General features: G+C 43.9%; 1 protein-coding gene across 1 annotated transcript in view; it reads right to left on the bottom strand.

Moving 5' to 3' along the window:
• Positions 1-24,202, bottom strand: part of BNC1 (basonuclin zinc finger protein 1) — a 171,748-nt gene extending 147,546 nt beyond the window's left edge. Inside the window, exon 1 of the mRNA XM_060259736.1 lies at positions 24,086-24,202. Within this exon, the coding sequence (XP_060115719.1) occupies positions 24,086-24,130 (45 nt within the window). The 5' untranslated portion in view covers positions 24,131-24,202. The remainder of the gene's footprint in view (positions 1-24,085) is intronic.
• Between the last annotated feature and the right edge of the window lie 2,726 nt (positions 24,203-26,928).

Below are 26,928 nucleotides of genomic sequence, written 5' to 3'. Positions count from 1 at the left end.
GGGGGAACCCTGTACCTTAGAAACCCAAGCTACCCCCGTAGGGACGGAGGAGCACTGGGGAATAGAAACCTTCGTCATAGCCCCGTCTTCCTCCTTTGACGTGGTGGTGGGAGCAGGGTGGCTGGCCAGGCACCAACCGGACATTCGATGGGCCGAGCAAATTGTACGATTCCCGGACTGGCGGTGCGAACACCACCACTGGAGAACTGAATGGGGTCCGAAGGCACCTCCCCAGAACGAGAGACTCTGCCTCACCCTTGAGGAAATAGGGTCGATCCCCAATGAGTACAGGGACTTGAGGAAAGCCTTTAGTGAGAGGGAAGCAGACGAGCTCCCTCCACACCGCCCTACAGACTGTGCCATCGAACTGATCCCTGGGCAGGCGCTACCCAAAGCAAAGCTGTATTCCATGGGGTGGGCGGAAAAGGCCGAACTGAGAAAATTCATTGATAAGAATTTGAAGCGGGGTTTCATCCGACCGGCCACAGCTCCTCACGCCGCCCCGGTCCTATTCCGCAAGAAAAAGGATGGGGGGCTTAGACTTTGCACAGATTTTCGCAGGATAAACGGGATTTCCATGTCTAATGCTTATCCGATCCCACTGATAAAAGATCTACTGAACACTGTGGCCGAGGGTAAAATATTCACCAAACTCGATCTCCGAGACGCGTACTTTCGCGTGCGGATTAAAGAAGGAGACGAGTGGAAAATGGCATTCAACACACCCATGGGACAATTCGAGTATCTAGTGATGCCTTTCGGGCTTCAGGGGGCGCCGGGGGTTTTCATGATTTTCATTAACGAAGTACTGAGGGAATTTCTGTACAAGGGGGTGGTGGTGTACCTTGATGACATCATTATCTATTCTAAAGATCTTGAATCGCATGTGCCCCTGGTGAGAAAAGTGTTGACTACCTTGTGCAAAAACAAACTGTATGCTAAACTGTCTAAGTGTGAGTTCCATAAAACAGAACTAGACTACCTGGGATTTCGAGTGTCTGGGTAGGGACTAGCAATGGATCCCGCCAAAATTCAAGCGGTTCTAGACTGGGAACCCCCTCGAACCCGACGGCAGCTACAATCATTTCTCGGGTTCGCAAATTTTTACCGCGGATTCATTAAGGGGTTCGCCCGGGTAATGCTCCCCCTCACGGAACTCCTCAAAACAAAGGGAAAAGGAGATGAGGCGAAAAAACCCGGTGCGCGCCTAACATGGACGCCGGAGTGCCACCGAGCTTTCAAAGAGCTCAAACAACTCTTCACCTCTGAACCAATATTGGCTCACCCCAACGAATTAAAACCCTTCGTGGTGCAATGCGACGCCTCCGACATCGCCGTGGGAGCCATATTGATGCAGAGGAACGAGGAGGGGGAACTCCGTCCCTGTGCCTATATCTCACACAAATTCTCAAACGAACAGAGGAACTGGTCGGTCTGGGACAAGGAAGCTTTTGCAGTAATGTTTGCTCTCAAAACATGGAGATCCTGGTTGGAGGGAGCCCGAGTCCCTTTCAAAATTTGGACCGATCATAAAAACCTGGAGGCCCTCACCGGCCGCCGCAAACTGACTGCAAAACAAATCCGGTGGACGGGATTCTTTGCTAAATTCGACTTCGTGCTGAAACACATCCCCGGCACAAAAAACTTTTTGGCTGATGCACTATCGCGCATGCCTCAGCATGAGAGTCAGAGGGAAGAAGTGATCGATTCCCTCATCCCTCCCTCCGCCATCGCAGGGGGGGGGGTCACCACCCGTTCAGGAAAGCAGACCGGGGCCCCTGACCTACCACAAAAGGACCGCTTCGCCACAGAAGCCGAATTAGAGGGAACAGAATGACCAGAGGGGCTCGAAAAGGGGGAAGGAGGGCTTTGGCTTCACAAAGGGAAAATCTACGTGCCTAAATCCTTAAGAAAAGAGGTCTTGGAGCGAAGTCACTCTAGCCGCCTAGCCGGCCACTTCGGGTATGTTAAGACCCTCAATTTAATCACCCGACAATTCTGGTGGCCCAAGCTAAAAAGGGACGTCTCTGAATTCGTGCTCGCCTGCCCCACTTGCATCATGTCTAAACGGAGGGGGGGAAAACCACCGGGCCACTTAGTTCCACTCCCCACAGCGAGCCGCCCATGGGCCGTAGTGTCAATGGACTTTATAGTGGAGCTCCCTCCTTCGCAAGGGAAGACAGTGATATTGGTAGTGGTGGACACGTTCTCTAAACAAGCCCACTTTATCCTCTGCAAGAAACTCCCCACAGCCAAGAAATTGGCCCAGCTCTTTTTTAATCACGTGGTCCGCCTACACTCATTCCCAGAGAAGGTCATTAGCGACCGCGGGCCACAGTTCGTTGCCAACTTCTGGCGGGAGTTTTGCAAATTAGCAGGAATTGAGCAGGGACTTAGCTCCGCGTACCATCCGCAGACGGACGGACAGACGGAGAGAGTGAACGGGCTTCTCGAGCAGTACCTGCGATGCTATATCAACTACCAGCAAACGAATTGGGTGGAACTACTCCCCTTTGCAGAATATGGATACAATAACAGCCTTCATAGTTCCACCAAAACCTCCCCTTTCCAAATAGTCAATGGCTATGAAGGGAAACCGTTCCCTAATCTCCCTCTGCCATCCGGATCCCCGGAGCCCACTTCATGCCAACAATGTTGGGAAGGAATACGGGAAGGGTGGAGGGTGATTCAAGAAAACCTGGAGGAGGCAAAAAAGGAGTACAAAAGGCACTTTGACAAAAAGCATGCCCCCCAATGGGAATTGAAAGAGGGAGAGACAGTGTTCCTGTCCACAAAGAACCTGCCCCTCCCGCAGGGGTGTCGCAAACTCGCTCTGAAGTATCTGGGTCCATTCAAAATAAAAAAGGTTATCAACAAAGTGACTGTGGAGTTAGAGCTACCCAAATCCTTGAGTAAGATCCACCCTGTTTTTCATTGCAGCCTTCTTCGCAAAGATCCTGGAGCTACGTCATTCCATCCTGCCCCCCGGAGCCGCCTCCGACACTAGTGAAGGGTCAGAGTCACCATGAAGTGCAGGAAATTCTGGACTCCAAAGTCCAACGGGGTGTGCTGTACTACCTTATCAGGTGGAAATACTTCCCCCCGAGCTGTGATGAATGGGTGAAAGCTAGCGATGTGTCTGCCCCGCAACTACTGAAAAGGTTTCACCTGCTGTACCCACACAAGCCCAAGCCGAAGAGCTTAGGGGGGGCAGTATGTCAGAACTTGTAACTTTTGCTTTATTTGCCTTAGCTAAACCGACTCCATGCTGTACCTTAGTAATAACATAGAGTGCCTGACCACTGCAATTAACCCTGGCCCCTGTGCTATGCCAGATATTTAGGGCAATAGGGCAGGCGACAGATAGTCTCTGCTTAACATCCACAGGTGCCCTTTGAAGACAGGCCGTTTGGCCTTCACAACAGGGGAGCATCCTCCCTTCTGATAACGGAGTCTGGGAAGAAGAAATGCTTGTTTGAAACAGTGTGAATGATTGCTTTATTGTGCTTTACTGATGGCATAAAATGTAACCAACTGCCAGGAGTTGGCATTACTGTTATTCAGTCGCTCTAGCACTGTAGTTCTTCAATAAAGATCCTAACTTGTAACAAGTATTGGACTCGTCTGAAGTTCGTCCAAGTTCTGACAGGAGGGTCTTTTTCCAACCCCTCTGAAAGAGGCAGTGGTCCACCCCCTCCTGAAAAAGGCTACATCAGATGCGGCCGCATTGGCGCATTACTGGCCGGTCTCAAACTTGCCCTTTTGGGGCAAAGTTATTGAGAGGGCTGTGGTGTTGCAGTTGCAGAGTTTTCTGGATGACGCTTCCACCTTAGATCCTTTTCAGTCCGGCTTCCGCCCGGGCCACGAGACGGAGACAGTGTTGGTCGCTCTCATGGATGATCTCTGGCGACATCTGGATCGAGGCGGTGTGGCGGTATTGCTGCTGTTAGATCTATCGGCAGCATTCAATATGGTCGATCACCAGCTGCTGACCCACCACCTCGCTGACGCAGGGATCCAGGAGTTAGCCTTACAGTGGCTTTCCTCTTTCCTTGAAGGCCAGGGACGAAGGGTGGCGATTGGGAGTGAGCTGTCCCAGAGGCACCTACTTAATTGTGGGGTGCCCCAGGGGGCAGTTCTCTCTCTGATGTTATTTAACATCTATATGCGCCCCCTTGCCCAGATTGCTTGGATATATGGGCTGGGTTGTCACCAGTATGCTGATGACACCCAGCTCTATCTATTGATGGGCGGCTGAACTGATGACGTCCCTGTAAATCTGGACCAGGCATTGCAAGCCGTGGCTGATTGGATTAAGCTGAGCGGGCTGAAATTGAATCCAGCGAAGACAGAGGTCCTTTGTCTAGGTCGTGGCAGTCCGGAAGGAGGGCTCTCCCTTCCAGCTTTTGACGGGGCGCCATTGGTACCAGTGCGCGAGGTCAGGAGCTTGGGAGCGCTGCTGGAGTCTTCCTTGACAATGGAGACCCAGATAGCAGCCACTGCAAAATCCGCCTTTTCCCATCTTAGGTGGGCGAGGCAGTTGGCCCCCTTCCTGGAATGCCGCAACCTGGCAACAGTGATCCATGCGACTGTAACGCCCTCTAGGGACTGCCCCTGTACCGAACTCAGAAACTGCAGCTAGTGCAAAATGCAGCGGCCAGACTGCTAGTGGGACTACCTTGGTGGGAACCAGAGGCATCACTAGGGTGGGTTGCACCCTGGGGTGTAACTGATTCAAGTCACCCCCCCCATTGGGCATCACCCCTTTTGGAGGGCTGCGTCACCCCCTCCGCACACAACCCCGCCCACTTCACATGGCCCCTCCCTCATCCACCCTCTAGTCACATGACCAGCCCCCGTAATCCAAGATACCAGTTTTGCATAATTTAAGTTTCCCCCACTCACCCACACGCTTTTAGCTGAGCCGGCGGCAGCGCGGCCCCGGTTTCAGAATCCCGGCCAGCCCACACACAGCAGCAGCGTTCTAGTCCCAGGGCCAGCCCCTTCCTCTTGTATATACTGCGACTGTAGCACCATGATACTGGTTTTAGATTAATGATTTTAATGTTAATTTATATATTGTATAATTTATATTGCTCTGTTTATTGATTGTATTACTTTGTTTTATTGTTATACCATGATATTTTATATCATGCCTTGTAAGCCGCCCTGAGCCTGCTTCGGCAGGGAGGGCAGGGTATAAATAAAAACATCATTATTATTATTAAATTGTGAAACTGCCAATTTTAAAAAAATACTTTTTCCTTTTAAAATACTTTTAAGTTTCTTTAGAGTGATTGTTACAGTGAAGGAAAAAGGAAACATTAAACAATGAACTATTAAACAATGAACAGCAGGTTTTGTTTATTAAATGGCACATTTTCTCACACTTCCTTCAATATCTCAAAAAGACACCTAGATTAGATGTATATATTAACCGCAACATCAGTCAGTGGACAGGTTACAAAGAAGACGATTCATCAGCTAAACATTTCTTTTAATTGATTGAGAGTGCATCACATGCAGGAACAGTCCATGTGTTTGGGGTTGCAAAGCCTTCTACAGTTTGGACCAACATAATTTAAGGACTGCCTAATCCCTAATGAACCTACCCAGCTGCTATGGTCATCTTCAGAGGGCTGTTTCAGATGCCCTTGCCTTGCCCTTGGGAGAGGACCTTCTCTGTCATGACACCAGAGCTCCAGAAATCTCTCCCCAGGCAGATTCATCCTTCCCCTTCTTTTAGAATCATAGAATCCAAGAGTTAGAAGGAGCCATACAGGCCATCTAGTCCAACCCCCTGCTCAATGCAGGATCAGTTTAGGATATCCCTGTTGAGTGTTCATCCAGCCACTGCTTAAAGACTGCCAGTGAGAAGAAGCTCACGACCTCCCTCGGTAGCTGATTCTACTGTTACATATGAACATATTTTTAAAAAGGTAAAAAAGGTAGTCCCCTGGTCAAGCACCAGTTGTTTCTGACTCTGGGGTGATGTTGCTTTCAAAAAGTTCTCACGGCAGATGTTTTACAGGGTGGTTTGCCTTTGCCTTCCCCAGTCATTTGCACTTTCCCTTCCAACAAGCTGGGTACTCATTTTACCAACCTTGGAAGGATGGAAGGCTGAGTCAACCTCAAGCTGACTACTTGAACCCAGCTTCCGCCAGGATCAAACTGCAGAGCTCAGTACTGCAGCTTTACCACTCTGCGCCACGGGGCTCTATATATGAACATATGAAGTTGCTTATACTGAATCAGACCCTTGGTCCATCAAAGTCAGTATTGTCTACTCCGACTGGCAGCAGCTCCCCAGGGTCTCAAGCTGAGGTTTTTCACGCCTGCTTGCCTGGACCCTTTTTAGTTGGAGATGCCGGGGATTGAACCTGGGACCATCTGCTTACCAAACAGATGCTCTACCACTGAGCCACCGTGCCTCCCTAAAGTTCCAAAGGCACTGTTGTACAACTCTATTAATTTTTTTTTCTTAAAATCCAGCCAGTACCTTTCCGCCCATAATTTAAATCGCATTATTGCTGTCTTCTGCCAGCAGGTAAAGACTTTTGTTTTGTTTAGCATTCCCTAAATGATCCCTCTTTCCTAACCAACATTTTAATTGCTGTTTTTATCTTTTGTATTATTTTAATTCTGTTTTTAATTGTTTTAATGATACATATTGGGGGCATTGATTTTAATGGTTTGAAATTTTGTCATGTGTGTTTCAAATGGTTAGGTGCCTTGGTGACCCTTGTAAGGGCAGAAAGGCGGGATACAAATAAATGATATTGGGGGGTGCAGGCTGAGGGGGTGGTGACCTCCTCCCCAGTGTTCAGTGGAACGCAGAGAATCTGTTCCTGCTGGGATTGCCAGCTCTAGGTTGGGGAAAACCTGGAGATTTTGGGGGTGGAGCCAGAGGAGGGCGGGGCTTGGGAAGAGGAGGGATTTCAATGGGATAGAATGCCATAGAGTCCACCTTCCAAAGCAGCCATTTGCCCCAGTTTGAGAGCCAGTCTGATGTAGTGATTAAGTGTGTGGACTCTAATCTGGAAGAACCAGGTTTGTTTCCCCACTCCGCCTGCACTGCTGGTTGCTGTTTCAGAGCTGTTCCTCTCAAGAGCAGTTTTTTGAAAGAGCTCTCTCAGCCCCACCTACCTTCACAGAGTGTCTGTTGTGGGAAGGGAAAGGAGATTGTAAGCCACTTTGAGACTCCTTTGGGTAGTGAAAGGCAGGGTATGAATCCAATCTTTCCTTCTCCTCCTTCAGATGAATTTATTTCTGTTGCCTGGAGATAGAGTTGCCAGATTGGAGCAGGTTTCCCCCAATTTTGAGGCCTTCAATACTGGCCAGTGGGGGAAGCCCCACCCCCAAATAGCCCCCCTGAATCAATGTTGTTGGTGTGATGACATCACACAGAAGGGACATCATCATGGCAGACATGTCGTGTGGTGATGCCCAGCATTTTGGCCAGAACTCTAGTTCTTATCTCACATGCATTTATTTTACACATTTAGAATGCTGACAAATGCATTTGCCATCTATACATTCTAATGATAAGCCTATGTCAAGGTTAGGGTTGCCAAGTCCAATTTAAAAAATATCTGGGGACTTTGGGGTGGAGCCCGGAGCAAGACTGTGACAAGCAAAATAGAACTCCAAAGGGAGTTCTGGCCATCACATTTAAAGGGACCGCACACCTTTTAAACGTCTTCCCTCCACTGGAAATAATGAAGGATAGGGGCACCTTCTTTTGGGGCTCATAAAATTGGACCCCCTAGCCTAATCATTTTGAAACTTGGAGGGTATTTTGGGGAGAGGCATTGGATGCTATGCTGAAAAGTTGGTACCTCTACCTAAAAAACAGGCCCCCAAGAGCTGCTGATACTTGTGGATCAGTTCATTATACTCTATGGGAATCGGTTTCCATAGGGAATCCATTTCCCTCCCCCCTCCTGCTTTCTGATGGCCTTGAAGTGGAGGGAGGGCCTCCAAACTGGGGGATCCCCTGCCCCCACCTGGGGATTGGCAACCCTAGTTGGGGTGCAGCTTACTGCTTTGATCCCATTCCTTCCTCCACTCACTGTGTGTGTTCATTTTGGTAAGAAAGTAGGGATCCTGACTGAATGGAGAGAGGCACCTTGTGCATTCTGTGCCTCTTGCATTCCAATGTATGTGCATGCTGGATCTACACTTCCATTTCAGTACACATTGTAAGTCACAGCTGAGTTTGCTGCCAGAAGCTTGTTCTTCCACCCTTGAGTGCATTCATTCCACTTCTTCAGAATAGCCAAAAAAAGGTTCCTGTTTTTAGCTGGGGGAAAATGGTAAAGCTGGCCAGGACCTAAGCAACTTCCTTATACCCACTCCAGCCTGACCATGGGTAAGCCTACACAATACAGACAACAAATAGGCAGATAGTGGTTTTGTACTGCAGAATCCACACAATCCACATACTTAAACTGCAGGCGGAAAGAATAGTTGGGTTTTACCTGCAGAGTATGCAAACTTTGAACAGCCGAGCTCTTGGCCTCCAAGTCCCTTCCACACAATTTGCACGCTGCTTGTTATTGGAATACAACATTGTTGGCAGTTTCTTTAGAATATAAATTTCCAGCCCATGTGATTGGAGAAGACAGCTTGGAAACAACAGGGCCAAGGAGGTGATGAAAGCTCAGAAACGTGGGAGAAAAAAGGCATGGAAGCCAAAGTGAAATTTATTTTTCAAACCTCAGAACAGGTACAGCATGTTTGCCTGGCGTGGATTACCTGCACACATACATGCAACTGTGTTTGTATAAATTATGACAATTATACATAACAAAAACATACAAATTAACTATGCCCTTAAGGCTTGGAGAATATATAGCATTGTTTTCAGTTTCCAATGCTTTGCCATCCTGCTCGCCCACCTGCCACAATATTTCCATTTGCACTATTTCTGATCTCAAAAGAAAAAACCCAAGGACCTTATTTTGGTATATGTCGTAGCCACATGCAAAAGAGGCATCACAGATAGTAAAGTAGTTAGTTGGGAGTAGTTACAGGGACTGATTTCCAAGTAAACAGCCGTAGGCACAAATTGTTCATTTGATTCTGGGGTTGCAAACCTCCAGGTGGGGCCTGAAGTTCTCCTGGAATTATAACTGATCTTTAGATAGGGTTGCCAAGTCCAATTCAAGAAATATCTGGGGAATTTGGGGGTGGAGCCAGGAGACTTTGGGGGTGGAGCCAAGAGACATTAGGGGTGGAGGCAAGATCAAGGCTGTGACAAGCATAATTGAACTCCAAAGGGAGTTCTGGCCATCACATTTAAAGCGACGGCACACCTTTTCAATTCCTTCCTTCCATAGGAAATAATGGATAGGGGCACCTTCTTTTGGGGCTCATAGAATTGGACCCCCTGGTGCAATCTTTTTGAAACTTGGGGGGTATTTTGGGGAGAGGCACTAGATGTTATACTGAAATTTTGGTGCCTCTATCCCAAAAAACAGCCCCACCCCAGAGCCCCAAATACCCATGAATCAATTCTCCATGATTTTCTATGGGACTAAATCTCCATAGGGAATAATAGAGTTCCTAGCAGACATTTCCCTCCCCTCCCCCTGCTTTCTGATGACCCTGAAGTGGGGGAAGGGTCTCCAAACCGGGGGATCCCCTGCCCCCACCTGGGGATTGGCAACCCTATCTTTAGACTACAGAGATCTATTCTCGTAGAGGAAATGGCAGCTTCAGAGAGTGGATTCTGCAGAGTCCAATCCCTGCTGAGGTCCCTCCCCCTCCCCAAACATCTTTCCCCGGCTCCATCCCCAAATCTCCAGAAATCTCCTAACCCAGAATTGGCAACCCAATTAGATCCCCAAGGCATGGCACCTGCATAAAAATGTATTTTTGCTTGCTCTTACAACTGTTTAGTCCCTTCCTCTGTATATCTGAAATTAGAACTGAACTCAGAAATGTTGTGTGGGACCATCCCATGCAGGTGGATCTCTAGAAATCTAGCCTAGCTTTCTCCCTGGTGAACTAGTTCTCTAGGTCTAAGAATGAGGGAGGGGGGCTGGGGAGGATTTTGTTTTTCTTCAGGGGCTGTACTAATATATGCTCATCTTCCCCCACATTCTGAATCCCAGCTGGGCTGGATCACTCTGTTGTTTTTCCTGGAAGTCTAAGTTCAACCCTGATGAAGCAGAGCTGTGAAATCACAAAGGTGTGGCTGGCACTCAACATTTATCCCTAGAATTTCTCTTTGTAGAAATTTGCCGCTCGCTGGCTTTTTGAGGGCTCACATCTTAAAGCAGGGGTGTCAAACTCATTTGTTACGAGGGCTGGATCTGACATAAATGAGACCTTGTTGGGCTGGGCCGTGTCAGGTTGGGTCGGGCCATGTGTGTACCTATTTAAGATTAGGTAGCAGAAATATCAACTTTATAAAGGTCACAGGCAAACACAATTAAATATATATTTGTTAAAAAACTTAAAACATTCTTAAATTAGCACTCATTTGTCTTAAAGGTGCTTTCTTTGTATTTCTCCCATGGGATCCAGGGAACAGAGCAAAGGATGCTGTGGCTCTTTCCTTGCTTCTCCAGGGAACTGCGGGGGGGGGGGGACCTCAGCCAATAGAAGGAAGAGAGGCTTGGCTCAGTAGCTCTGCTGTGCGATTGAAAGAGCCTGGAAAAACAAGCTCTGCCCCCCCTTCCTCCCCAAGGGAGGAGCCTCAGCCAATGGAGAAAATAGAGGTTTTGCTCTGTAGTTCCTGTGCAATTCAGCAAGCCTGGCAAAGCAAGCTGTTATGCAGAAGAAAGCAAGATGTAGGGAGAAGGAAGCAGATGACAGCCAGTTGCTCAGGGGCCTGATAGGAGCCCTCCAGGGGCCTGATTTGGCCCCTGGAATGCATGTTTGACACCCCTGTCTTAAAGGGCACACACCTTACAGGGCTGAAACACTGGCAGAGCCAGTAAAACTGATGACTGAACAGCTGGACTTGTTTCCAACAACTAAGAGTTTTTCATGTTTAAAAAATGCGGTTTCAGAGGAAGGAAGTGGGATTCCTGTCCATGGGAACAGGATCGTATCCAATAGAAAACAAAGAAAATGGGGCAGCTGGGGGAAGGTTAATCATGAGGTTTGGGGAGAGGTTTTTGCTGGCTCCATTCCTGAGCCTTTAATGACCGCCTGCCATGCAGAAACCAAATAGGTCAAGTTTTCCACACTTTTAGCAAAGGGGTTAATAAAAAATTCTGTCTTAATTTCTCTGTATCAGGCTATTGTTAAAGACTCCAGAGCAGATCCTGAAGAAAAATATGGCAGCCTTATTTAAAAGTAGGGTGGCCAATCCCCAGGTAGAGGCAGAGGATCTCCCAGTTTGGAGGCCCTTCCCTGGCTTCAGGGTCATCAGAAAGCAGGCGGGGGAAGGGAAATGTCTGCTGGACACTCCATTATACCCAATAGAGATCAGTAGGAAAAGCCCAGAAGGAACTCATTTGCATATTAGGCCACACCTCTTGGTGCCAAGCCAGCCGGAACTGCATTCCTGTGTGTTCCTCCTCAAAAAAAGCCATGGGTATAATGGAAAATTGATCTGTGGGTATCTGGGGCTCCGAGGGAGCTGTTTTTTGAGGTAGAGGGACCAAATTTCAGCATAGCATCTGGTGCCTCTCCTCAACACCCCCCTCCCCCAAGTTTCAAAAAGATTGGACCTGGGAGTCCAATTCTATGAGCCCCAAAAGAAGGTGCCCCTATCCTCCAGTATTTCCAAATGGAGGGAAGCATTTAAAAGGTGCATGGTCCCTTTAAATGTGATGACCATGCTTGTCACACCCTTGCTCTTGGCTCTACCCCCAAAGTCTCCTGGCTCCACCCCCAAAGTCCCTAGATATTTCTTGAATAAGACCTGGCAATCCTATTAAAAAGTAACAGAATCTGTCCAGCACCACAACTATTTAGATCATTTCAGAAATAGAAATTGCCTCTGGAGACTTCTGGGATCGGAAAATGGCGAGCTGAGCTGCTTTCCTTAACGGAGGCAGGCTGGCACTGCTGTTCAGGGTAGTAAAAGGCAAATTAATGCCTTCTGCTTACTTTTCTCAGCTAGAGAATTGTCCAAGATATGCACAGATACTTTGAGGAGACTTACCTTGGCTGAAGGGGTGTTTCGGAGGGGGCTCCGTTGAGGCTTTGAGGGATCTCTGGAGAGAAGTTGCATATTCATCATCTACACAAGTTTCCAGAGTCATTTATTTGACTTAAGCTCGACAGGATCCGAGTCTTCTTTTACAACTTTAAACATCTAATCTACAAAAGACTGGTGTTGATTTGGATAAACTACAAAAGAAAAGGCACTGATCGCTATCTTTTCACTCCGGGACTAATTAAAGCTAAAGAAAACAGAATTAAAAGGTGGAAGTTGGATATAATGGAAGCCTGAAAAGAGGAGAAGAAAAGGGGCTACATTTGAACTTTGTAAATCTAAAAGACAGTGCTAAAAGGAGAAAGGAATTTATTGTTTAGTCTATCTGTGGTTGAGGAAGTAGCCCCATCGTCATAGATCTGCAGCACTCACAGTCAACACAGGAAGTACGTCAGACATCGTGAGATTTCTCTACCAGCAAAATGAGACTTGGTGGCAGGAATAGCAGGAAGTACCAGAGGAAGAAGAAGGAAGTAAGAGAAGTAAACAGCCTACTCTAGGATTATAATATCAGAGAGAAACATCGGCGGCCATTGCTGGGAGGACAAAGTTTTAACAATGTTTTTAAAGTGACTGGGACAATAAAAATTGGTGGAGTTAATTGAGTTGGTAATTTTAAAATAAGGACTATTGGACAGTGGTGAAGAAGATCTGAATTGGATAAAGGGAAAAGAAGGACATTTTTTAAAAGTGAAGCAAAAGTCACGACCGCCATTTTGGGAAAAATAAAAACTTTAAATATTAATATCTGAGCCTGGAAGGCCCAGAGGATGGCAAAATTGGGTTTATTGGAAAGGGCAAGCTTCACTTTATTAAACCTGATGGTTCAAATTTAATTTGGCGAGATAAAAAGTTTTGATCTTTTTTTATATGACCCGAAGCAAATTTGTACTAGGTCTGCTTCAATGGAGAAAATGCAAATCCAATTAGATGCAATGGAAGCCAGGATAATGAAGGGGGTGAAAGAAATGATAACTGCCTCTAAAAAAGAAATGAAAGGACATTGAGGACTAAAAAAAAAAAAGAATTAAAAAAGAGATAGAGAATCTCAGAAATGAGACTATAGTAATAACAAAAAAAGTACAAGCGGTGGAAGAGAGACTGAAAACATATGATTCCACCTTGTTAAAATTACAAGAAAAGGTGATAATACATGACTGTAAGTTGATGGAGACACAGATTCGTCTGAGAGGTGTACAAGAAGATGAAGAATCTGATTTGAAAGAATACATAAAAATAATTGCAGAATTTTTGGAGGAAGATCCCGAAGGGAATAGAAATATGTATGATTATATGTATAGAGTGAACTCACTCTATGCAAAAAAGAACAATCTGCCAAGAGATATGGTTATAAGATTTATGACAAAAGAAATCGTGGGAAAAATCATAAATAAAATTTTTGAAAAGACATTGATAGTGGGAGGTAGTAGAATAAGAATTATGAAAGAGTTGTCAAGACAAGTGTTAACTGACAGGAATGCATATAAAAATTGTCAGAAAAACTATGTGACAATGGAATGAGATACAGATGAATAATACCTGAAGGTATGAACTTTGAACTTCAAGGGAAAAGGATTACAATTACAAACACGCAGGAACTGTGTAGATTTTATGGAGTAAATAAATAATTTTCACCATGATGGATTACAAATTGATATCTTGGAATGTAAATGGACTAAATTCACCACAAAAAAGAAGGGCAACATTTCATTGGATAAAAAACCAAAATTGTAATATAGTTTGTTTACAAGAAGTACATATTAGACAAAAGGATTATAAATTTTTATGGAATAAGCAATTGGGACTAGAATTTTATACATTGGCTGAACAGAAGAAGAGAGGAGTAATTTTTATATTAAAAAAGAATTAGACCCAAAATTGGTTTTTAAAGATAAAGATGGAAGATACATAGCAGTGGAAATTTTATTAAATGCTAAAAAAACTTTATTGTTGGGACGGTGCAAAAATATTACGCAACATCTTGATGAAGTGACTTATGAGCAAATTTTATTGATGGGGGACTTTAATGGAACAATTCAAAACACAATAGATAGAATTGGGAAGAAAAAAATTGATAAAGACGGAAAATTGCCAAAATCTTTTTGAGCTGGTTAAACAAGAGAATTTGGAGGATATATGGAGGAAGTTTAATCCTGAAGTATGGGACTACACCTTTTTCTCAGCCAGATATAATTCCTTTTCTAGAATTGACATGTTGTGGGGTACTAAAGATTTGGGACTTATAACAAGGAAGATAGAGATTTTACCCAAAATAGGAGCTGACCACAACCTAATAATGTGGATTACAAAATTGTCTAAAAAGTCGAGAAGATGGAGAATAAATGAAGACTTACTACAAAATAAAGAAATTGTGACATCTTTAGAAAATGAAACTAAAGCTTATTTCCAAATTAATGAAAGAGAAGATATAGAATTTCAGACTGTATGGGATGCCTATAAGGCAGTAATGAGAGGAATACTAATAACATTGAATAATAAAGATAAGAGAGCAAAAGATAAACAGATGTTGGACATTCAAAATGAAATTAAGAAAAAAGAAGGTGAATTAAGAAAAAGTCCAGGGAAAAAGAAAATTATAAGGGAGATTACAATATTGCAAACACAAATGAGACATTTGTTAAATAAGGAAATGGAATGGAATTTGAAAAAATTGCAACAGAAATTTTTTGAGGGTGCAAACAAACTTGGAAAGTACTTGGCCTGGCAATTGAAGAAAAGGAGAGAAAGTAAAATTATTAATAAAATTGTGGTTGATGGGAAAGAGGTGGTAGACCAAGAAGGAATAAAGAGAGAATTTTTTAAGTATTATGCTAATTTCTTTAAGGTGTTAAAGTAAGGAAAGAAAAGATCGAAACGTATTTGCAAAAGATCAAAATAGCACCCTTAACCAAATATATGGAAAAAATTTTGAATGATCCAATTGAAAAAATAGAAATTGAAGCAGTGATTAATGTGATGAAAATTGGAAAGGCACCCGGACCAGATGGATCTACGGCAAATTTTTTTAGAATGCTTAAAAAACAATTAGTACTGAAACTTCAAAAATTGATGAATGCGATAAGATTGAATGGGAAAATACCTAATACATGGAAAGAAGCTGTAATCTCGTTGATTCCAAAGGAAGATAGAGATGTCACGAATGTAAAGAATTATAGACCAATTTCATTATTAAATAATGATTATAAGATATACACAAGAATCCTGACAGAACGGCTTAAACATTATTTAATAAATTTTATAAAGGAAGATCAAGCGGGCTTTCTCCCCCAAAAGGCAAATAAGAGACAATATTAGAACTGTTGTAAATATTGTAGAATATTATGAAAGACATCCAGAGAAAGAAGTTGCATTATTTTTTGCGGATGCAGGGAAAGCTTTTGATAATCTGAACTGGGACTTTATGTTTGCAGTTATGGAAAAAATAAAGTTGGGGGGAAACTTTGTAAGAATGATAAAGGCAATATATACTGAACAACGTGCAAGGTTATGTATAAATGCAGATCTCACAGATGAAATGAAAATTAGCAAAGGCACAAGACAAGGTTGTCCGCTTTCACCATTGTCATTTATAATGACTCTTGAAATCTTATTGATGCAAATACAAGATGATGAAGAAATAGAAGGAATGAGAATTAAAGGATTTACTTATAAATATAGAGCATTTGCAGATGACGTAATGTTTATAAATGAAAATCCTATACAAGTAACACCTTTGTTGTTAGCTAAAATACAAAATTTTGGAGAATTGGCGGGACTTTATGTTAATAAAGAAAAATCAAAACTTTTATGTAAAAATATGCAAGTAAATAAACAAAAGGAACTGCAGAAGCTAACGGGATGTGAAGTTACCTCTAAAGTAAAATATTTGGGTGTGGAAATAACAATGAAGAACATTGATTTGTTTAAAAATAATTATGAAATGTTATGGTGTAAAATGGATGAAGATGTGATAAAATGGAACAAGCCTAATTTGTCACTGCTTGGGAGAATAGATGCAATTAAGATGAACATTTTGCCGAGAATAATGTATCTATTCCAAACTATCCTGATTGTGAATGACAGCAAACAATTTAATAAATGGCAAAGAAAGATCTCAGAATTTATATGGGCTGGAAAGAAACCAAGGATTAAAATGAAAGTTTTAACAGACGCTAAAGAAAGAGAAGGATTTCAGTTACCAGATTTAATACTATATCATGAAGCAGTTTGTCTGGTGTGGATAAAAGTTTGGGTGACGTTATTGAATAAAAAACTTTTAACATTGGAAGGTCATGGAAATAAATTCGGCTGGCACGCTTATATGTACTATGAGAAGAAAAAGATGGATGGTTTCTTCTCTCACCATTACATAAGAAATAACTTACTAAACATCTGGATGAAGTATAAGAAATATGGTGATGAGAGAAAACCACTATGGATAGTGCCTGCAGAAGTAATAAAAATAACAGCTGAGTTAGGAGAGGGAAAATGGATGTCATACAATCAACTATTAAAAATACAAAGTGGTAAAATAGGGCTGAAAACTGCTGAGGAGCTGAATTATAAGTATGATTGGTTTCAAATGCAACAAATAAAGAGTTTGGTGGAAAGTGATCTTAAAACCGAAGGAATAAGATGAGAACAAACGGAAATGGAAAAAGTTCTGCTTGGAGATAATGAAAAATTAATTCCGAAAATTTATAAGTTACTTTTAAAATGGTCTACGGAAGATGAAGTAGTGAAATCTCAAATGGTTAAGTGGGCAATTAATGTAAATAAAGAAATACAGATGGATACATGGGAATATTTGTGGAATAATTCTATGAAACTCTCAACATGTCAGAGTATCAAAGAAAATTGTTCTAAGATGATGTATAGATGGTACATGACTCCTAAAAAGTTGGCAAAGATGAACAATAAGATGCCAGACAGATGTTGGAAATGTAAAAAACATGAAGGTTCTTTCTACCATATGTGGTGGACTTGTGAAAGAGCAAAAAAGTATTGGCAGATGATTCAACAAGAGATTTCTAAGATTTTGGGATATGAATTTAATAAAGTTGCAGAGACTTTTCTGTTGGGATTATAAATGGAAAAATTTCCAAAAGAAGATAGTGTCAAGCATGGCTAATTCTGATCAATAACTGATCGCTTTAGGGCCTTGCTAGAAACAGGTGTGGGAAAGATCCCAGAGAACCAAATGTTGTTAGTTTATTATTCTTTCCTGGCTTTCCTCCCGCTTTATGACTGCTTAATTAGAGGTAGTGTGAAGGGAACAAAGCAATCAGCACCTTCCCATGAATTCTTCTCCGGGAGGATGAGCCATTTGGGCATAGCAAGGCCGAATGCCTGATAACGCCCTGGGAATGTATGTAGTTTTGATATTCTATGTGTGAACGCTCCTCTGTGTCCCACTCCCTTTGGAATCCCTTTGAATTGATTCTTAAGAGTTGTGTATCAATGTATCGGTTTCATTCTTCTCAAGCAACAGCTCTGGCCAAAGTATCGGTCTATCAATAAACGTAGTCTTTGTATCAACTTCGACTAGTCATTTAACCTGATGCTTGACTGATAGGACTTAGAATGATTACAGGTTTGGAACACTTTCCCTATGAAGAAAGGTTAAAACGCTTGGGTCTCTTTAGCTTGGAAAAACGTCGACTGCGGGGTGAAATGATAGAGGTTTACAAGATTATGCATGGGATGGAGAAGGTAGAGAAAGAAGTACTTTTCTCCCTTTCTCACAATACAAGAACTCGTGGGCATTCAATGAAATTGCTTAGCAGTTGGGTTAGAACGGATAAAAGGAGGTACTTCTTCACCCAAAGGGTGATTAACATGTGGAATTCACTGCCACAGGAGGTGGTGGCGGCTACAAGCATAGCCAGCTTCAAGAGGGGGTTAGATAAAAATTTGGAGCAGAGGTCCATCAGTGGCTATTAGCCACAGTGTGTGTGTGTATATATATATATATATATATATATATATATATAGAGAGAGAGAGAGAGAGAGAGAGAGAGAGAGAGAGAGAGAGAGAGAGAGAGAGAGAGAGAGAGAGAGAGAGAGAGAGAGAGAGATATTTTTTGCCACTGTGTGATACAGAGTGTTGAACTGGATGGGCCATTGGCCTGATCCAACATGGCTTCTTTTATGTTGTTATGACTTTAATCTGGTACTTGCTCTCAGCTGCTAGCACACTGTATGCACAGTTGTGGAAGCAAGAAAAAATACCAGAGAAATGGGATTGGATTGTAAAAGTTATGACATTGGATTGGATTGTAAAAGTTATGGCATGGAGTGAAATGGACAAGTTAACAAGAATCTTAGGAGACTATGATTTAGAAGTATTTAAGATGGAGTGGAAAAAGTTCAGAAGATACGTAGAAAAAGAGTGGAAAATAAATGGACATTGGACAATTTTTGATAATAAGAGGGAGGAGGATATGAATTTTGGTTCTTATTAATTAAGGGTACCTTTAATATTAATATTTTAAGTATAGTACACCGGCGGGGGTCAAGTAACGGGGGGAGGGGTGGTTAGAAGGTAATATATGGGATAGAGGAAAAAAGTAGTTATTAATGATGTAAGAATATACTACCATATGTTACTAATAAAATTGTTTGAAGCAAGAAATAGAAATTGCCTCTAACATGAGGAAAATGCAAACTACACAAGTGAGGAATCTTTACATTTCTTTAGCCTGGACGGGGGAGAACCAAACCAAAGGCCAGCAGTTCCACAGGCCTTGCCTGTCTGAGGACCGATTTATCAATCATTCTGTATGGCACGGGGTGCTATTTTCGTTATTCTCTTTTGTCATGTTTATGGCTAAAAGGTTTCAGCCACTAAGTAGCTATTACATTCTAAAGAACAAACGGTTTGGCTAGAGGCTGTCTGGTGCTGTCTTCTGATAAACTGTGTGATACTCTGTGCATTGCTTTCCATCACCAACAAACTTAAGGATCTCTCTCTGACAGGCCAGAGCTGAGGGTTGCAGCAGGCAGCTAAGCAGGGCCCAGCGAGTTCCTGACCCAGGCAGAGAGCTGTAAGTTGCTTGAGCACCTCCAGGCAGCCAGCAAGTCAACACATCCCTGAAGGAGCTGGGAACCCTCCACAATCTTGGCAGAGCTGGGGTTATGAAACAACTAATCATATGGAGCTGGTTTTTTTTTAAAAAAAAAGTGTGGGGGGGAAGAAAGATGAGCAGCCATTTTAGAGCTGAAACAAACAACCTCTTCTTTTGTTTCCATCTCCCTGTCACTAACTAGTCCCCTCAGTGGGAAGAAACTAGAAAGACACTGAAGTCTTCACAGATTCAGACATTCACACATGTTTTCCAAGAACACTCTTTTGAACACTTATTTCACCTGCGGAATTCATTGCTGCAGGAGGTAGTAATGGCTCCTAATTTAATGGGATTTTTAAAAGGATTGGACAAATTCATGGAAGAAGTATCCATCAATAGCAGAATGGAACCTCCATGTTCAGTGACAGTAACCCTCTAGATATTAACAGGGGAAGGTTTTGGCCTTTGTATTCCACTTGCAGACTTCTGGACTGCCACAAGGCTACCCAATGTGTGACACAGGATGTTGGACTGGGTGGATCACTGCTCTGATCCCGCACAGCTGCTGTTAAGTACGGTTACACCAAACATCACTGGTTGCCCTCCCCATTCCACTCCACTTTCCCTCTGCTCAATGCTGAAGGCCATTTTGTGCATAATGTATATATTTAACTCTGCAACAGTCATGGTTGCATGGGTTCTTCACCAATTTGTATTAGGGAGCTGACCAGATGTTGATCTTGCTTTTTTTTAAAAAATTGTTTACTAAAGAAGTTAAAGACAGTTGAGCCTCATAATAAAGTGATACTATGGATAGAATTGCTGTAACTTCAAGGCATTCAGCAACATTCACTGTTTGGATGCTCATGAGGGATTGAAAGTAAGCTAGTGCTAATTAACAAAACCTTTTAAAGTCATCTTCAAGATCTTTCCCCAAAGGCGAAATGGAGACAGTGATTTATGAGGAAAAAGCACTAGAAATACAGCCGTCCCTGGTAAACAGGGGCAGTTGGTACACGTGTTGAATATGGAGAAAGCCAAGCATTCATCGAGCAAGAGGTGAGGAATAAGCATGTGGAGCATTAACCGCACAGAAGGCATCACATAAACGGAGTGTATCAATCATTCTTTGTTATTTTAAGATGCACAACTTAGCAAACCAGTGTGAGGGGGCTGACATAGTGTAGTGGGAACCATGGGTATGGGAAGCCCTGGGTTCAAATCTTCCCTCAGTTGTAGAAGCCCATGGTGTGACCTCAGATCAGTAATGTTCTTCTCAGCCTAGTTTACCTTGCTGGACTGTGACAGGGCTAAAACAGAGGTGGGGTGAACCAGGCACATTGCCTGCTTTGGCAAGTAAAGCCCAGTATTTTGCTTTCTCACGGCTCCTGATTATCTGAACGCCCACACAAAGATCAATGCTACTGCTGTGCATGACTTCAACAAGCAGCATTTGGATGGACTTGCAGACAGTGTCATTTGCCATAATCAGGGCATCCTTTGCAATGAGACATCAAGTTGCACATTTGAAATTAAGACCAGAGGAGAGAGAATGTGGAAAGCCAAATAAATAACAACAAACATGAATTCAGATCATTAACGAAACACAGACCATCCTACTATTTTTAATATGCTAATTTTAATGTTTTATTACTGTATTGTTTATTCACGGATACCGTTAGCCGCCCTGAGCCTGCTTTGGCGGGGGAGGGCGGGATACAAATAACATTTTACTTACTTACTTACTTACTCATGGGCAATGACAGACAAAAAGGATGAAGGACAATGGAGAGGGGCATCATCAGAGATTTTAAGACTCCCATGTGGTCATTAGTGAGAACTCCTTTTCCAAGCAACCAGGAAACTCACCAACTGAAGCACACAGAAGTTCTCGGTAGGGAAATACTTAGAGATTTTGAGGGTAGAGCCTGAGGAAGGCAGCTCTTGGGGAAGGGAAGGACTTCAATGGGGTCTAATGCCATAGCTTCCATCCTCCAGAAACTGATCTCTTCCACCTGGAGATAAGTTGTAATCCCAGGAGATCTCCAGCTACCACCTGGAGACTGGCAACCCTAACATATAAAAAACCAACGTTTGAAAAAAGTGTCTTACACCCTGTGAGGTGGGTGGGGTTGAGAGAACTCTTACAGCAGCTGCCCTTTCAAGAACAACTCCTATGAGATCTATGGCTGACCCAAGGCCATTCCAGCAGCTGCGAGTGGAGGAATGGGGAATCAAACCTGGCTCACTTAACCACTACACCAAACTATAGTGAAACTGTAGTGAAAGAACTCAAGAAGAAAATCTAAGGAATAAAGCAAAGGAAAAGAGAAAAAACAGAAATCCACTCAATTTGAAAGATGCCGAACTCTTTCAAACATGCTAAATAATGCAGTTTCAATCCACTTTAGTGACTGCTTGCAAGTGGATTTTGCCATGTCACACAGTAAAATCCAGTTGCAAAGTGCATTGAAAGAGGATTGAAAGGGAGTTATGCAGAGTGTGTGAAAGCACCAGCCCTTTCCCTTCAGTTTACTTTTAAGAAAGCACATGTCCGCAGAACTATTTACATCTGTCCTATCAGCAAGCGAAGGAGTGAAGGCAGCCAAGCTCACCGTTTTAGCTACATCAACTGCTATAATTCAGGGCACAGAAAGAAACCAACCATTTAAGGAGGGCTCTTGCCCTTCATATGTCAGGCCCTTTGTGATGGTTCTCCCTCCTCAAGTATTCTTATCTCTGCCTCATTCTTGGCTCAGTTAGATGGGCCTATGTATTTGGGATGCGTGGCAGAGGTAGGAACAAATACTTTGGCTTTTTAAAAAGTGACTGTTTGACCCATGTTAATAGCATCACTATAAATATTGGTCTGTAAGGCATAAGAAATCATGACAAACATCCTTAGAATACACTGGTGTCCCCCCCTCAAAAAAAAAAAGGCATATCAAAGAAAAGACCTTTAAACTTACATCTTCCCTACCCACACCCAGCATGATTCTTTTTCCTCCTCCCTTCAACAGAAGTCTGAAATAACCTCTATGAAATAAACTTTTGTTTTGTTTTGGAGACACAGCCTTTTACTTATTTGGGGAAGGTATCCTGTTATGTCTTGCATTTCAGTCTTAATGGTATAACACAGCGAATGCTACAGAGGCGACCAGTGGAAGCCCATGGGTCCCCGGATGTAGCTCTCTAATATGCTCCGCCAATCAAGATCTGTGGTGGGAAGTTTAACTGGCCAGGATTGGACCTGGCCAGATGGAGGGTTGTTCCGGGGGATGTATATAATCGGGACCCGGCCCGCGTGTCCTTCCCTTGTGATGTACTTGCCAATAAAGTATGTTGCCTTCAACACGTCTCGTCACTCAGTACATTACATATACCATCTTGTGTTCAACAAGAAGACCTTGGGCTGCTGGAATGAGACTGTGGTTAAAAACTATAGGGGACAGGGAAGGAAGATACAGGGCCACAGCTGAGATGGTGACCTTTCCAGACCTTTCCCAGGCATTTCCAGGAGAACATATGAAGCTGCCTTGCATCGAATTGAACCATCAGTCCATCAAGGTCAATCTTGTGAGGTGGGTGGGGCCGAGAGAGCTCTTACAGCAGCTGCCCTTTCAAGGACAACTCCCACGAGAGCTATGTCTTGTCTCCTCCAACTGGCAGTGTCTCTCCAAGGTCTCAACCTGAGGTCATTTGCATCACCCTCTACCTGATAGTTTTAACTGCAGATGCTGGGGATTGAACCTGGGACCTTCTGCTTGCCAAGCAGATGCTCTCCCACTGAGCCGCAGCCCATGTGAGTGGCAACATCACAACTGGTGTCCCCAAACTGCTTTGCTGGAGAGGACACGACTCAAAACTGAACAGCCTTCACCATCCCATTTAAGTTATCCCCTTACCCCAGGGGTCAAACACCAATACACTGGTGTCCCCCCCTCCCAAAAAAAAAGGCATATCAAAGAAAAGACGTTTACATCTTCCCTACCCACTCAACAACTTTTTATAGTAAAAGAGCAATAAATAAATATCAAATTTAAGAGCAAGAGATCATGAAAGAGCCAGGGTAGGAAAGGCAGTTTGTCTAAATGAAAAAACATGACTTTAACATGACTGATAACTGACATGTTGATTAATCATCCATAATGTTTCAGCAACCCAAACACCAGCAGTTGAGACTCCTTTATTGGCAAGAGGCTTGCACAGCATCCCATAATAATTCCTCAATAGAGAAAGGAGCTCCCTGCTCCACCATTTGTGTGTCGTGGGATAAACCTGTACAGGTTGTGCCTGGCTTATTGGCAACTGTTCATTTCTATCTTTTCTCTTATTTTGTATTGGATCCCTTAAAAGCCTTTTAGTCCCATGAAAATTCTTGCTTGTCACTGGTTCTTGTAGCACCCCTCTTGTTCCTCCACTGTAATATTTTGTTTCCTTTAAAAAAAAAGTCATACTGGGTTCCATTCCATGACTGAGCCATACTTGGTTCTGGAGCCATAGTTTGGAAGCGCCTGCTCTAGCCTCTTGAAGAATGTTGCCATGCTCATACTAGCTGGGGGGGGGGGGGGGGGGGGCGACACAATTGCCACAAATTAAGAGTTTGTTCTTTAAAAATTCTCATAGTGCAAAATAATGTTCCTAGAATGGCCACTTCTTGGTTCTCCCCTTGCCGCTACCCCCCCCCCCCCCATCACACACCATCTCCCTGGTTCTTTCACTTGTCCTCTCAAATCCTCTCCAGTTCAGCAGAAAACAAACCCTTTAATGCTCTTGCAATGACTCAAAGGCATTCCTTGAATTCTGTAGCCGGCAGCAAAAGGTCTCAAGAAGTACTTACTGAGTCTTTTTTCTCAGGTAAAACCATTGGGCGAGAGGGCAGCATTCTGTGTCTCTGCACTTTTGGTACCCAGCTCCTTTCCAGGAGATGGGCTAGGGAGCTCCTAAAGCTTATAATAGTTCTGTTTAGGGGAAATGACACCCTGCTTGTCACCTGCCTGATTGTCACCTCCCCCGTGCAGGTGAGAAGGGGCCAGAGAAGCCTCACCTGTAAGCACTTTGCAGAATTTGTCCCTTCAGCAGTGGGCGAGAAAGCAACCAGCTGGAGGAGAAACCCTGCTTGGGACTTGAAAGCACTTGCTTGGTCAGTGGCTTTGTCCAGAAGCTTTACTTCCCTAAAGGCAAATGTTTAAAAGTGAATGTGTTATCTTTTGCCTCTAAAGAGCTGAGAGTGGTATACATGGGGATTATGTCATTATCTTACAAGACCTATGGTAGATAATACTTATGGACCTATGGAACTCTCTGTCTAGGGCAGTGATGCTCTGTAGTTTTGGTGCTTGGGGGGGCACAGCGGGAGGTCTTCTAGCCCCACTGGTGGACCTCCTGATGGCACTTGGTTTTTATGGCCACTGTGTGACTCAGAGTGTTGGACTGGATGGACCATTGGCCTGATCCAACATGGCTTCTCTTATGTTGTTATTACTTTGCTCATACGCTGCCTTTCTCCCCAGTGGAGATCCAAAGTGGCTTACAATGACCCTGTTAGGCAGGTGAAGCTGTCAGCACGTGATTGCCCAAGGTCACCCAGCAAATTTCCACTGCGGAGGGGGGATTTGAACCTCGGTCTCCAGATCCTAGTCTAGCCTCCAGACTGCTCCAGCACAGGCTGGGAAGCTAGAGTTGCCAAGTCCAATTCAAGAAATATCTGGGGACTTTGGGAGTGGAGTCAAGAAACTTTGGGGGTGGAGCCAAGAGCAAGGTTGTGACAAGCACAACTGAACTCCAAAAGGAGTTCTGGCCATCACATTTAAAGAGACAACTCTCCTTTTAAATGCCTTCCCTCCATTGGAAATAATGAAGGATAGGGACACCTTCTTTGGGGGCTCATAGAATTGGACCCCCTGGTCCAATCTTTTTGAAACTAGGAGGTGTTTTGAGGAGAGGCATCAGATGCTATGCTACAAATTTGATGCCTCTACCTCAAAAAACAGCACTCTCCCAGAGCCCCAGATATACCCTATGGGGTACTGGTCTCCATAGGGAATAATGGAGTTCCCAGCAGACATTTCCCTTCCCCCCTCCTGCTTTCTGATGACCCTGAAGTGGGGGGAAGACCTCCAAACCGGTGGATCCGCTGCCCCCAACTGGGGATTGGCAGCCCTATATGCTCCCTTTCTTCCCAGTGGAGACCAAAGTGGTTTGCATTGCTCCTTGACCTCCATTTTATCCTCACAATGACCCTGTAAGGTAGGTGAGGCTGTTAGCACGTGATTGCCCGAGGTCACCCAGCAAACGTCTACTGTGAAGGGGGGATTTGAACCTGGGTCTCCAGATCCTAGTCCAGCCTCCTAACTGCTACAGCACAGGCTGAGAAGCAGTGATATGCTGGCTGGCCTAGGACATTGGTGGTGGAATTTGAACCCTGTTTTTACCACTTGAATCTGTCTTCTCTGCTCTTAAACATAAATTTCTCTGAAAAAGTCACTGATGGAGCCAAGCCCTGTGTTGTGCAGTGCAGTCCTTTAATGAGGAACAATTTGGAGCCAACTGATCTGTGAAAAGGGGCAGCAGAGTTGCTTTAAGCAATTAAATAAATAGTCCCTGGAAAAAGCACCTGGAGATTCACACAGATTAGTGACACTTTAATGGTCCTGATCCACCTTGATTTATGAAGCTAAGGGGGGAAAGTCAGTAACTTGCAAGCAGGCTTGGGATTGTTCAAATGAGGGGCGGGGGGTATGTGAAGGGGAATGGAGTGTGGTGAGGGGAATGCAGCTTTTAAAAGGTGACCATGATAGAGATGTAACTTTTTGCATCCTTCCCTTACAATCCGTATCACAAAACTGCTGCAGCTGAATAAAACCTCATTTAGTTTATTCCCTTACAGTCCACAGGCCTGACTTGGTATATTCTCAGATATAGTTGGTTCCTGCTTCCTCATCTTATTTTAAAATTGCATTACATTATGTTGTATAGCAGGGGTGGCCAACGGTAGCTCTCCCGATGTTTTTTTTGCCTACAACTCCCATCAGCCCCAGCCATTGGCCATGCTGGCTGGGGCTGATGGGAGGCGTAAGCAAAAAACATCGGGAGAGCTACCATTGGCCACCCCTGTTGCATAGAAACCTTATTTATTTATTTAGATTGGATTTGTGAGACTGCTCATTCTAGGGTGACTATAATGTCTGAAGGCCAGCCAGGGACACCTTGGGGGGGGGGAAGGTAGGGGCGCACGCGCCGCCGGAAACAGGAAGTGACGTCACTTCCGGTGATGTCATGCCACTGCCGGAAACAGGAAGTGACACCACTTCCTGTGACATCATTTCCCCGCGTCACCTGCCGGAAACGGGAAGTGACATCACTTCCTGTGACATCACTTCCCCCAAATGACATCATTTCCCCCAAATGCCACTGCCGGAAACAGGAAGTGACTTCACAGCACTTCCTGTGACGTCCCCAAAAATCCCCCAAATATCACCGCCGGAAACAATTTTGTTCTCAAATCCTGTATATACTTCATCAGTATATGGGATAAGGCACTTTCTCAACTGTGCTGCATAATGCAGCCTATTTATTTTGTCCTGTTTGCTCTGTTGGCTCTATCTGCGCCACCTTCATCACTTTTGGGGTGTGGATCTCCCAGTGGGGTGGTCTCCCGACTCCCTCCGCCAGCTGTTTCTG

The sequence above is a fragment of the Heteronotia binoei genome, chromosome 19, assembly GCF_032191835.1.
Source record: "Heteronotia binoei isolate CCM8104 ecotype False Entrance Well chromosome 19, APGP_CSIRO_Hbin_v1, whole genome shotgun sequence".
In the NCBI taxonomy this organism is placed as follows: Eukaryota; Metazoa; Chordata; class Lepidosauria; order Squamata; family Gekkonidae; genus Heteronotia; species Heteronotia binoei.
This window is presented reverse-complemented; position numbering and strand designations above follow the sequence as displayed.